This window comes from Emydura macquarii, unplaced genomic scaffold, assembly GCF_026122565.2.
Source record: "Emydura macquarii macquarii isolate MOO-44397 ecotype Brisbane River unplaced genomic scaffold, CSIRO-AGI_Emac_v2 contig_2531, whole genome shotgun sequence".
NCBI classification, from domain to species: Eukaryota; Metazoa; Chordata; order Testudines; family Chelidae; genus Emydura; species Emydura macquarii.
The window spans coordinates 1731595-1746235 of record NW_027132668.1 but is presented as its reverse complement, the minus strand read 5'-3'; the positions used below and the strand labels follow the sequence as shown (position 1 = coordinate 1746235).

The following is a 14641-nucleotide window of genomic DNA, read 5'->3' as shown; positions in this document are numbered from 1 at the left end:
TCTCAAACTAAATCTCATTTTTATTACGTCACTGTTGATGTTGAGGTGTTACATAAGTCAGCATGTTACAGCAATACAGAAACTGGTTCTCAAACTCTAATACTGACTTCCCATGATACAGCTATTACCTTTTCAGCAAGATTGCCATTATCGTACACAGCAGCTATTTGAGGCTTTTATTCCTAGAAGCTCAACCTACACATCACTCTTAGGTTGTATCTGTGTTAGTACAGAAACAGGGCTGAATTTTTTCCAGACACAATGGACTAACTTTCTCACCCTGAGAATCTCTCTGGAGATATATGCTATCCAGTCTTCTTTTAGAGTATTCCCTTTTGTGTTCTTCACAAGATCTGTGATAGAGCCTGCTCCACAAAATTCCATAACAAGCTGCAAAAGAAACAAAAGGACAACGCCAGTATCAAGCACACAACTCACACCTGTGTACAGCAGCAAAAGAACTAAGAGTATGGGTGCAGTGATGTTTGGTACAACATTCATGTCACACAGAGACAACGGTCAAGTTTAATGTCTCCACGTGGAGAGTGGATCCAAATCAGATGTCTCTATTATGCATCAGACATACACGAACAACCTTGCTGTAACAAATCCTTGGGGATCCAAGCCATTTTTTCAGTATAGCCAAGGGTTCATTATAGCGAAGGGGATGGGTGGGAGAGAAACAGCTCCTCTGGACCTGGGGCCAGAGTAGTGCATTGCCCCCGCTACAACCCCAGGCTAGAGGAGCCATCAGCCCCTCTACTGCCACCTTGCAGCCCTGGGGCTGGAGGAGCTCTCAGGTCCCCACCACAGCGGGCAGGGCTAGAGGTGGGATCCAGGGACCACTTTCGCTATGGCCCAAGATTTGCAGTCGCAAAGGGCTTTATAGTGAGGATCTACAGTCTATGGAATATGTCTCATATTAGTTAGCTCATCTTCAATGGCTGATTTATTCACTGTAATTTGATGCTGGGCATCTGGATTTGCTCAATTATGCAAAATGCATTAGCTGTAACAGCATTGCTCAACAAGTCAAATGCTAAGGAGTTAAACTGATCACACCGTCACAACCCATCTTTCTCTGCAGTTTCCATTTATTTACAAGGATCAGGAACAGCTATTGAATTTGCACGCACATTTGTATCTCAGTTCACTAATGGGCTGGATGCTATTATCCAAAGCAAACACAAATGAAAACATTAAAATATTTTCTACTTGTCCGAGCGCTCAAAATCAACTAGCACCCTTAGAGATTTTCAATATTTGATTTAGAAACAAAAATTTAAAGTATGCTTATTCTAAAACATGTAAATGCCTGTCCTACATTTCTTGCTTTACTGAAATCTAGATTCATTCCTAGGCACTACATGTTGTAACTAAACATAACTGTACACACATATTAAAAGTATCTTACAAACCTCAATTTACTGCACACTGTACAACAGTTAATTGTATTTTAAATACTTATCAGTTATCAAGGCACAGAATAAAAATGCCACCGTTAAGAGGAGAATAATGCCAGATGGTGATGCTGTGGACATCCCACAAGCATTAAAGAAAAGACTCAAGGAGAGCAGTGCGGACATCAGCCACCTCTATAATTATAGCAGTGGCTGTAAGTCGACATAACATATGCTGACTTATTTTTTTTAGTGTAGACAAGGCCTAAAGTGAATTACTTTGCATTTGTCTTTATTGAATTTCAGATCAAGTCTCCAATTTGTCAAGGTCGTTTTGAATTCTAATCCTGTCCTCCAAAGTGCTCGCAATGCCTCCCAGCTTGGCATCATCTGCAAATTTTATAAGCACACTCTCCCCTCCATTATTCAAGTCACTAATGAAAATACTGAATAGTACTGAACCCAGGATTGACCCTTGTGGGACCAACTAGATACACCCTCCCAGTTTAACAGCAAACCACTGATAACTACTCTGAGTATGGTCTTTCAAGCAGTTGTGCACCAACCTTATAGTAATTTCATCTAGGCCACATTTCGCCACTTTGTTTATGAGAATGTCACGTGAGACTGTGTCAAGAGCCTTACAAAAACCAAGATATATCACGGCTACTGCTTCTCCCCGATCCAGTAGAGGTTGGTTTGGCATGATTTGCTCTTGACAAATCCATGCTGGCTATTCCTTACAAGCCTATTAACCTTTAAGTGTTTACAAATTGATTGTTTAATAATTTGTTCCAGTATTTTTTGGGGTGTCAAAGTAGGCTGACTGGTCTATAATTCACCAGGTCCTCTTTATTCCCCTTTTAAAAGATAGATACTATGTTTGCCCTTCTCCATTTCTCTGAGACCCCACCCATCCTCCATTTGTTCTCAGAGATAATAACTAATGGTTCCAAGATTGCTTTAGCTACTCCTAAAGTACCAGAGGATGAATTTCATCAGGCCCTGCTGACCTGAATATATCTAACTTATCTAAACATTGCTTAACCTGTTATTTCCCTATTTTAGCTTGCGCTCCTTCCCCCTTCCGACCCTTGTTGTTAACATTGTGTTGAGTATCAATATTTTTAGTGAGGACTAAAGCAAATCAGGCTTCTTGATATCATCAGTTATTAACTCTCCTACCCTGCCAGGTAAAGAATTGTTGACCTTTGCTCTGTTCTGCCTTTGTAACAACACTATAGGGGTACAGAATTGATAGGTTTGAAATTCTATTAGCTTGAAACATGCTGGGGGAAAGTAGGAAACACAAATAAGAGGGATATTAGCCATTTATAGAGTGTGAGGCCTAGTGCAATAAGCTTGATTTTCAGTTAGCCAAAGTAGGCCTCAAGACTTAATCACAGATCATTAGAAATTGCGCCTTTTCATTCTACGTAACGAACAAGCTAATGGCAGAAGAACAGGCATACCGCATGCTTGCAAAGTTTTCTTGAAGTGGGGGGACAGTTTGGGGGCTTTTGCAATATTTTGTAACTAAGCAGCTAGACTTCACTGACATACGTAATTTAGTAAGAAATTGATTGATGCAAATTGCTGAGGTCAGTGATCAGAATCATAATTACGGTTATCTGGAATGCTACATAAGTAACAGGCAGAAATAAAGGTTATTATGGTCATGGAAAGGGTTAAATACAGACATGTATCTGAAAGGTCATATAAAGGATGGGTATAAAAGACCTGACTTTGTTCCCTAAATTTTGGGAGCATCAGGTTCCTAAAACAGAAGCAACTGGTTTATGACCTGCTTTCTTTTGATGTACTCCACTGACTGAATTCTTCCATCTTTGTTTTACATGATGTTTAAGGATATGTGAGTATGCTATTAACCCTAAAACCTCTCTCTGTATATTGTGTTATGCAGTTTGGTTATATTAATGATTGACTTATTTGAATGTTAAGTAAAGCTCATGTTTACATTTATCATCTGTTTTCCTTCATAACAATCCAGGAACGAATATAAAACTTCTCTGTAGCCACCTGAAAGGAAAGAACCTGTGCTAAAGTATTAACAACCCCAGTATACACACTAGCAGTAATTGCTCAGGCTACAGGACCTACACTTTACTTCATCTTTCTCTTGCTCCTAATGTAATTAAAGAACCTCTTCTTATTGCCTTTTAGATCCCTTGCTAGGTGTAACTTTTTGTGCCTTAGCCCTTCTAATTTTGTCCTTATATGCTTATTATATCCTTTTATATTCCTTAGCAATTTGTCCATCCTTCCATTTTCTGTAGGGTTCCTCTTTGAATTTCAGGTCATTAGAAAGAGCTCCTGATGGAGCCATACTGGCCTTACTATTCCTCCCATCTTTCCTTCACAATGGGATAGTTTGCAGCTCTGCTTTTAATATTGTCTCCTGGACAAACTGGCAGTTATCCCCAACTTCTTTATCCCTCAGATTTTCTTCTCATGGGTCTCTCTACCTACCAGTTCTCTGACTTCACTAAAGTCTGCTTTTTTGAAGTCTACTGTCCTTATTCTGTTGCTCTCACTCCTTCCTTTCCCTAGAATTATGAAATCTACTATTCCACAATCGCTTTCAGCCAAATTGCCTTCTACCTTTCAAATTAATTACCAATTCCTCCCTGTTGACCAAAATCAAATCTCAAATGACTTTCCCTGTGGTTACTTCCTCCACTTTCTGAAACAAAAGGTTCTCCCTAATACATTTCACGAACTTACTGGACATTTTGTGTTTTGCCAGATGGCTGGATAGTTGAAGTTCCCCTTTACTACTTGGTCTTGTGTTTTGAATATTTCTGTTATTTGTTCTAGAAATGCCTCATTCACCTCCTCTTCCTGATTTGGCAGTCTAAGTAGATCCCTACCACGACATCACCCCTATTTTTATGTTTTTTACCCCTTTACCTTTACCAAGAAACTTTCAACTAGTTTACTTCTCACCTCCTTCTGGACCTCAGCACAAGTGTATATATTCTTGATGTATAATGCAACACCTCCCTTTTTTATCCTGCCTGTTCTTCCTGAACAAGCTATACCCATTTATAACAATTATCCAGTTATGAGACTTACCCGATCAAGTCTCTGTGGCACCAATTAAGTCATAATTTAGCTTACATTCTAATACTTTCAGTTCTTCCTATATATTCTGCATACTCCTTGTGTACATCTAATATTTTCATGGTGAATCAAACATTAATAGCAAATTTTAACTCAATTTTTTTCTTAAGGATGCACAAACACCTTTCATAAAACACCAAATTTCATTAATTGTGTTTCCCCAATATGATCTTTCTGTTGTCCTCCAATTATAACCGAAGGGAAAGGCCTATAAGTATGCTTGGGAAACATCTGCTTACCCACAATTGGTCATCATGTCCTGGGGGACTTTTCTTAATGAAAGCACCATAGTAAGTTGCAATGTTTCTATGATGAGAATATTTCTTTAGCATATTTATCTCCAGTTTGATTTCTTCTTCTTCATCCTTTGGAACAAAACAAAAAGCATGCATTTTATAAGATAAGTACATTATTTATTTCCTCCTCTCTCACATCCCTGGGTAGATGTAAGGAAAAGTCCAATTTATATCAGCAGCATGATCAGTAAACACAATCTGGCTTCATGCCACAGAACTTCAGTGCTTATTGGAAAAAATTATCTGAAACAAACATTTATTCTTCAGAGCTTCAGCAATGCTGAAAGGAAATGAATGGCTGAAAATATATACATGTAACTGATTTCAATTCCATGAAAGAGTCCTATATTTTAAGTAATGTGTTTATAACAATGTGGGAACTCTCTAACTAAAACAAGTGTGTTTTGGAAAGACCAGAAGCATTCACTTCTCAAAATTAGTGGTAAGTAAGACAGGGTCTCTTTTCAAAGTCATTGTAAGCATAGAATTAAAAAAACAACATGCTGACCCATGTGACCCATTGAAGGCAGCTCAAAGCTAGAATGGATTTAAAAAAAAAAAAAAGCCACCTGAATTGAGGGGGTGGGTTCCCCTTCTTGAAACATTTTTAAAGTAGAAAACATTTGACTAGTTGTATTTAAATCGCACAGAATCACTGAGCTGAGTACATTTTCACTGTTGAAGTGTGCTTTCAGGAGTAGGCTGGATGGGAGCCCAACTTATGCAAAGAGGGGCAGACAGACTGGGCCTGCATCAGGAAGACAACTTGGGAACTGAGGAAGTTGCCTCACTTATGTGAATGAGTCATTTACACGGCTCATTGGAGTTTGCTCCTGCTCCATATGGCCATAGAGGAAGAGCAAGTGCATCAGGAAGAGTACGGCTGAGAGTCCAGCATATAAACAGGATACTGTACACAAAGACAGAGGAAGGGATTTTACACAGGCTGGCTCAGGTGAAGAAAGGCAGTTTTTTTTCTTCATACCCAACCTGAGCAGAATAAAAGGTTTTCTGCACTAGATAACAGTATACTTAATTACAGCTGAGCAAATCACTGGTTTTTTTGGTTTGGTGGCTGAACCCTCTCCCCCCAGCCCCCCCAAAAAAATAATTTGAAACTAAAACTAAATGTTTTCCATTTTTTGCTAAACAAAAAACACAAAAAAACGGGTCAGGCCAAATGAATATTTTTAATATGTTTCGAACAGACATTTAAAACATAGTGATTTGAAACCAAGTATCAAACTGGCTCATTTTGACATTTTCTAAATGAACTGTTTTGACGTTTCCAAAATTTATTTTCAAGATTTTTCTCGGACAAAGCGTAGCCACTGAATTCAACCCAAATACAGGTTGGTACTCCAAAAATGCACTCCTGGAAAAATGCCAAAAGAATTTAATCCAGCTCTACACATAACATCTTATAGGCATATAAGATCTGGGGACTGGAGAGGGTTGAAAGGTAGTGTGTGTGATGGAGCAGGAGCAGAGTGGCTTGGGGGGAGGTGAGAGGCAGTACACATGACTAGAGGCAGTATGGTGGTCTACGGAGGGAATGTTAAGAAGGAAGAGGGCTGGAAACCTATTAGTGAGGAGAAAGAACAAGCATGCTCCCATCCTCTTAACCAACAACAAAATTGGGGTCCTTTTAGCAGACCAAGACAATGGGCCGCCTAGTTTCATTGGTCTCCAATACTCATTGACATTTTGATATACCCAATTGGTTGCAATTTTTGTTCACTTTGCATTCTATTATTACTCAAAAGAGATGTAATGAGAAACTAAAGCCTCAGTTCAAATGAAGGCAAGCTAATCAACAGCCCAGCAAAACTGTTGATTCTTCCACAATATCAGCAGCTGATGACATGGGTTTATTTTAAACAGTAAATTTCTTTGCAATTTGTAAAATGCCTAATAGTCCGGTATACTATTCACAACATGTGCAGGTGTCCGGTAACAGAATGCTAGATAAATATTAACCGCGTTGCTTTAACTTTTTTCTTAGCATAAAAGAAACAGACCCCTGTTCTAAACAAAAAGTAATTGCTTTACAAATAAGCTTTGTCCTCCATATTAAACTATGCACCAGAATTAACCTGTTTTTATCTTTTATTGTGTTTTCTTTTTAAAACACGTTTTGTACGTGCTGTGTATGTTTAGAACATTTTATGAAATATTAAAATATGGTGAATCAGCATTCTCTATAAACATTGTTCCTGAGAAAGAGCATCTACGTCATCATTTCTAACTTTGCGTCATGAAGTTTGAAGTAACTGGACTCATCTGCTATTTGGACTGTCTTTTGATACAAAGATCTTTGGTACCCTTTTATGGATTCCAAACAAACCCAACAAGCCTTGAAATATAATGGACAGGCTGTGCTGAAGGTTGGTCACCCATATTTATAGTAATAGGCAAAAAGACATTGCTTACAAAGGACATATTTCTCAAAAAATACTATTTAAAAATACTCTTACGCAGTGCAGGTCTCAGTCATGCTCACAATGACTTTAACAGAAACAGGACTGGATCCACAGAGTTATGGCCTGGATTTCCTTTCAGTCTAGTAGATTTCAGGAGTAAATCTAGTCATATTTTAGAGTGACAGAAGGAGGCTGCTAGAACTGGATAAATCTAGCAGACTGCAGGCAGACAATGCACTGTCAGTCATCCCATTCCCATGCAGCTGTGGCAATGCACTTCACACCCTGACCTGCAACAACCCTGCTATTCCACGGCTGGGCCTCTTTCTTAACAAAAACCACCAATCATGATGCAATATGACAAACTGTTAGTCTAGTTTCCAAGGGACATTTGTCCACATCACAAAAGAAAGACCATGCCATATGGTTTCAATCAAATTTGAACTCTGGATTAGAGAGGTGAACAACTCTGGTGCTCTTAGCATCACCAAATCTTTAGCGGGGCCTCAATTCCCGCCCCCCCCACCACCACACACACACTTAAATCAATAATATGCCATTACATTTTCTTTTGGGGGAAGGGGAGGGGAGAGTTCAGTGTTGGAACTGAATCTTTATACACAGACGAATGCCCCCTAACATCAACTCAACCTAGCAATTTAGGAATTTGTGACTTCGGTCTTTAAAGCTGAGAATGACATTACTCTCATCTTCCATTATATTTCATAATTCTTGGTCTATTAAATTAATATTGATTTATATAAACTAATCACACACACAAAAGAGAAAGAAGCAGTGACAATGAAAAATCATAAAAAGTACAGAGTCACTAATTTATGGTAAAGTAGTTCAGCAAGCCTAAGTCCGAAGGATGTTGACAGGCCTAGCAATATCACAGGTTTTTTTAAAATGTGACAAAGGCCTTCCAAAATTTGTCCAGAAATAATCAGGTCAGTTCTACCTGCTGGCAAATCTATAGTTTTCTGTCTGTAGAATATTTAGCACATTGGAATAAAAATAAAAAAGAAACTTCCATCAGCCCAAAGGCGCACACAGTTAAAACGGGGATATACACATCAATGAATATTAAAAACAATCAAGTACTGTTTAAAACAACATATACATAACCATTTAACTGTATTTGCTCACTTGAATCTTAATGCTGAGCATCATAATTTTTTGAACCCAAGGATTAATGCATCAGCCTTTAGGTTTAAATCATTCTTTGGCTGCAAGTACCATAAAACCTGCCTCCGAGCCCACCTCTTGAAGAGAGAACACCGGTCACAAGCAACTACCTGCAGAGGCCAATGAACGCCACCGCTCTCTAGAGTGCAAGCCTTTGAAAAGGGGCTACCTCTTACAAGAGACCACTTTTGCTAACTCCCATGACTGCTCACTCTTGGCAGGTTTTACTGTAGTATGTACTTAGACCCCAATACTGTAAGTCGTAACAATGTGCATGCATTTGCTGGATCGGGGCCTTAGACTGTAAACTCTACAAGGCAGGGACTGCATATGTTTGAATAATGCCGAGCACAATCATGAGACTAAGATTTCTAGGCGCTAGGGCGATACAAATAACAGTAAGAAAAAAGTGGTGGTCTCATCAGCAGAGCTGGTTGGTAATTTTCTGACTGTTTCATCTGAAAATGCTGATTTGTCAAAAGTGAAACTCTCTGCCGGAAAAGATCAGTTTTGACCAATCTCCCAATTAAAAAACTTTTTGGAAAAAAGTTTAGAGGCTGTCAAAACATTCCACTTTGACATATTTGAAATGAAAAGTTCCAGTTTCTAGTTCAAAATGACTTATTTTGAAACTGTAGTTTATTTACATTAATCAAGGTTAAAAATAAGAAAGGGCCAGAATCTAAATGAAATGTTTTGATTGGCTCAGGTAAAAAAAATTTTTTTGGTTTAATCAATTCATGAACATTTTTTAGATTGACTATCACTATTTAGACGAGGAAAAAATCTGGAAGTCTCGAAAGCTCTCACAGGACAGGAAAACTATTTCCCACCCAGCTTTACTCATTAATACACACTTCACTGAAAGGATATTTTGTAACATGACTGGCAACATCTGTGCAGAAAAGACCTGGGATGGGACAGAAAGGTTGTTGTATGTTAGGATCAAGGTGCATTGAAAGCTGGCACTCCAGCCTACACTATATTCCTGGCACAGTTACTACTACTATTCTGTCAGTTTCCAGAGAACTCTGGTCACAAAGACAAAGAGTAAGTTTTAAATGATTGAGGAGAGAAAGTATCACTCTCAGGAAAGGATACAAGGCGACATCCTATTCCTTGGAAGGCAGAGGCAGCTGGTAAGCCCCCCTTAGTGATTTTATGCAGCTGGCACCAATTACCACTGTAGGCCATTATCAGTGGATACAAACTCCCATAGAAACATTCTTTGTCTCTGCCTGCAATACCCTGTTCTAAGTGTTTTCACTTATGCATTCACCAGCTGTTTGTGACAGAACATCTGATTACTAGTAATTTTTGCAGTAAGCTATATTTTTGTGAGAGCTGCATGATTAAATCAAGTAGATTCCTCTCCAGTTTTCATTTATTTAACTACAGATATTACTTTAATATTTTAAGGCCATTTAATATTTCTAGGAATTTCTAAATATAGTCATTCTAAGGCAGGACCTTGCCTGTAAATTTATTAATGGTTACAACAGTTATGCAGAGATCCACCACAATAAAGTAATACCATTTCTTAAGATTTAAACTCAGACACATTATAAACAAACAGAATTCAGACTATTATCTGTAATAGTGCCATCTGGCGGCCACTGTATATCTTGTACTTGGAAGTCACGAAAGTTTTTGTTCCCCTCCCAACGGATACTGTGTGTGTTACATGCATCAGCATACACAATAGATACGTAACAGTACTTTGCACTAGACAAAGAGCAAAGCGATAACTAGCTAATTTAATTATTTAAATTAGCAATTTTAAGTGATGGCATATCTGAATACTATGCAATTAGAATAAAATCCAGCCAAATGCAAGCAGCTAGAACAGATCAATATGAAGAGCTGATACTCTGGACACCGAAGCTGTGCAGGTTCAAAGATCTTTTCTAAAGGTATTTTTAGACTCATACAAAAATTTCTACTTAACCTTTTAAAAAAATAAACAAATAAAAATAAAGGGTGAAGAAACCACAAGGTACAATAGGCACTTAGTGGACACTGTCTTCCAAAAACATTTATTGTAGTAGATGACTCCCTGAGCATCTTACTAAGACCCAACCTTGTGCAGCTCACTTAGAAGGCAGAGGAGCACAGCAATTACCGTTGCCCCAAAAACCAACTATTTAGATGTCCTATGTTTTGATTCTATACTCCTAAGATAGAGAAAAAACTAAAACATTTTCAAAACATCCTGCATGTTATGGCAATACCTGATCTATGAAGTGAATTGTGAATGATAAAAATATCCAAGCAGTCTTGCCTACAAACCAAGATTGCTTCAACATCTATCACTTGATAGCATCATCACAGCAGCAGAATGGCAATAGGCTGGCCCTTGATGAACTGCAGGAAATTAGAATATTCTCATTATGGCAGAACTCCCACTTCACTGCAACTGGCCAGGGCACCAGGACTGTTCTTCAAAACCATATGTCTGGGAACTTTTTCATTTCAAATTTCTATCAAATGGGTTAAAAATACACAGCTGCGTTCAAAACAGAGGAAACCTTTTCTACCCACAGCGTTCTCTTTACTGTGCACTGAGGGTGGAGTTCAATGCAGCCATTGCAGAGCAAAAAATGAGTTGAAAACTCCTGCTTTACATCCACAACCTCAATGATAGTCTTGCAAGTGAAAGGTAGCTGGACAAGGAAATACGATAGATGGTTATGGTTTTAAAAAGATTTTCAGCAATGCCTGGACACATGCTCAAATCATTTGCATGAAAAGAGGAGCCAAAACCACTTAAAGACAATCGTCATTTGTCGTCTCCCTAAAACGACTTCCTCCCCCAATCTCTAGGACTAGAATATTCTCTCTCTTATTTCATTGTGCCTCTGGTACCTTTCTTTACTCACTGCATGACTTGCATTATGGCCACAATGAAAAAAGCTATGTAATGTTATGGGAGCATTGCTACTAACCTTTTATATAGTATTACGACAAAGACACTACAGTATGTGCAGAGGGCAACCAAGAAAGCAATCCCTCAGGGCAAACCCCTTCAAAATATTTCTCAGGTTGGCACCCTGATTCTTGATCATGGTTACTTAATGGCTTCTGCTCAAATGCATGTTTATCTTATCTGTATAATTGAATTGTCCATCTTCATCAAGTCTGCAGGATTTACACATGAAGTAATAAACTAGCCTTAAGGCACATATTCTTGAGCTCCCACAAAATATGGAAGGTTCAGTACTCTTCTTACATTTCCACTGTTTTGCATCACCATTACTTGTATTAAAAATATTTGTTCTTGCTATAGAATCATATTTCAGGTCTCAGATCTACATGATTCTCGCTGCAGGATGTCATAAATGAGACTGCACACAAATGAAGTAAAGAACTGATTTTCCTATGTGGTGCACAAAAAGAGGTACGATCGCCATAAAGAAAGATCTTCTTGCACAAAAAAAGTGAGGTGGCATTTCTGTGCCCATAGGAAGGCTGGCTTTGACACTGAAGAAAACTGAGAAGACTAAAAATGTTATTGTACATTGTTGTTTCATGTCACACAAAAAACTACATTAAAGAAAAATTCAGGTGGAAAAGTGAAGCACACATGTCAGGAAGTAACAATGCCGGTGTAACCTTAGCTCTGGCTTTGTGTATGCATTATGTCGTTCTATAACTACACAAGTACATTAAAAAACATTTCCACAGGTTATCCAGCTCACTCAGTGTACAAGATACACTCTGCAAACAGGTCATACAGTGCTCAGGGAATAAGGTTAAATAGATATTTTTCTCATTATTCAAAGTATGGCCCCATGTATCTACACTGTAGCCATCCAACCCATCCCGTGAATGAGGCAATAGTTTTGCACATTCCTGCTTCACTCACTACACAATCCTGCCTCATTCGCCATCCAGCATCTGCCATGAATGAAACTATGAAAACCAAAAAAAAGTATGTGATCATGCAATCAAAGATGGTATCATAATGCATACCATCAAAGGGGCAGAGTTAAGGCTGTGTGGGCGAACCAACTTTGCCATTTCTCGTGCAACCTTTAGTAGCCTTCATTTGTTGGGGTGGGAGGAGGGAGCAAAATTTTTAAAAGGAAAATTAACAAATAATTGCACATGGTGGACTTTAGACAGCAATGGAGGCCTGTGTACTACAAATCATGGAGCCATGTGAAATGCCAAATCCAACCACTTGGATTCCAGGGTACCATGACTAATCTCTTACTTCTCATTCCCCACTGGCAGCATGACTGACTCATTGACTGTGCCAACACATGTCCCATATATGTTAGTGTCAGCACAAATGTGAATGGTAAGGTGCTGACAGCCATGACACTGATACAATCCATTTTTAGAAAATGTCAACTTCCAAATGACAATCCACTAACATGCGTGTCAGCTGTGTTCTTGGTTGGCCACATCTAGGGGTTAAAAGTCCATATCTAATCAATCCATGCTCTTTGCAGACTTCAATATCCTTTGGGTGCCAGTCATGATGGTTTGTATAACGTGGACACTTAGCCATGACTAAATACATTGAAATACCAACCCTTTTCTCAAAGGCCACCTAATCGCCATTGGAAAACTACAGATATTGATTAGTATCAACCTGAGCTAGCTTCAAAACCACAGATTGGAAGTGAAATAGCTTTGTATCACACTGCTAATCCCTTCAGCCATCTAGCTCCAAAAAGTCTGAAGAGGCTTTAATTAAGCAAACTCTCCTCACTAAAACATAGCAAATGCTCTCTCTCTCCTTTTAAGAGCAAAGGTAACAGTGACAAATGGGGTGCCGTGTTATAAAAATGACTTTAAAAAATACAAACACACTTAAAACATTTTGCCTCCAGCCTGGCAATCCACTTAAAGAGTAACACTTCACTTAACACACACTATGAAGAAACAAATTTAACACTTTTTTTTTTTTTTTTTTTTTGAAGTCCTATTGAGGTAACCTGCCAGACAAAACAACGTCTAATACCCTGCTAGCAAGTCTCCAAACATCTACAGTAACAGGTTGGTTTCACTAACAGCCATGTTTAATACAGACTGTGTGTGACCTTCACACACTCCCTGGTTTATACCTACAGAGAAAGTTTCACATGCTGAGCCAAGCTGCAACCACCACTGGCTCCTTAGCCAAGGTCTAGCTTGAGACCAGCTTTATTCAACATAGGATTTATTTTATGAAGCAGACAGGATATGTAAATTATTAATAAAATGCACACAGCAACTCTCTACACGTCTCTACAAACATGACTAAATGATACTGTGAGTAAGTGAATGTCACTAAAAGTCTTAACTTAAAAGTAAGCTCAGCCAGAGGGTGATTACATCCTCTTCTTTTTGGATTGGATTGTCTGGTCCAATCTCACTCCAAATGTTCAGTTTTTGATTAAAAATTCAATTTTCAATTTAAAATAGCCCCTAGAAATTTCTTTAACTTTTCATCAATATTTTCAAAACAAAACAAAAAAAAAAACCCCACAGCAAGTAAAAATATTCTTTCAAGTTTCCCTTACATTGTTGACTTTTTTTGGTAACCACCACCATTCAGTAAGAACAATTCCTCTCGGATTATACTGCAGTAGTATGTATACTAGAAGACGGGATCAGGGTTGGGGACACACTGTACAACAAGGACTGTATAAACACAGGGGAAGATGCCATCCCTGCCTTCAAGAGGTTACCATCCGAGGAATGGGTTAGTGGCTGTGTGCTGTAGAGAGGTTTAGTTTCAAAATTGACTGCTATGCTTTTTGACTTCCCATATGCTTTCACCCAGAACTCCAGGAAGAGACATGATGACTGTGCAGAAGCCCCTGACACTTTTCCTTGGGAGGAGTGTCTCATATAGCAAAGGGTAAAAATGAGCCCACAACTAATGTCAGAATAGATCCAGTATTTGGTGCCGTTTTGTCTTCCTCTGCAGCCTCAAAGAAGCCTTCTGCCAAGAGGCATCTTTGAGAAAAAGATAAAGGGTTGAGTTAGTCTGTGTGAATGAACTATGAGACAGAACGGAAGCAATGGGGGGAAGAGGGTGAGAGACAGAGCAGCTTTGCTGGAGCAAAGATTTCTTCTCGAACTGCTTGTTCTCTTAAGAAAAGGATCCACATATGTAACCCTGAAGGCTACAGACGCAGGAAGGAATGTGTCTTTTAGGCTCAACAGACTGTATTTTACCTTTAGAGTCTGTTTA

General features: G+C 38.7%; 1 protein-coding gene across 4 annotated transcripts in view; it reads right to left on the bottom strand.

The window, feature by feature from the left end:
- The window catches only part of MAP4K4 (mitogen-activated protein kinase kinase kinase kinase 4), a 232675-nt gene that overhangs the window by 90469 nt on the left and 127565 nt on the right, over positions 1-14641 (bottom strand). For all 4 annotated transcript variants that reach the window (XM_067563574.1, XM_067563575.1, XM_067563576.1 and 1 more), the window contains exons 4-5: positions 4784-4909; positions 280-390 (exon numbers count right to left, since the gene is read on the bottom strand). In XM_067563574.1, coding sequence (XP_067419675.1) covers positions 280-390; positions 4784-4909 — 237 coding nt within the window. The remainder of the gene's footprint in view (positions 1-279; positions 391-4783; positions 4910-14641) is intronic.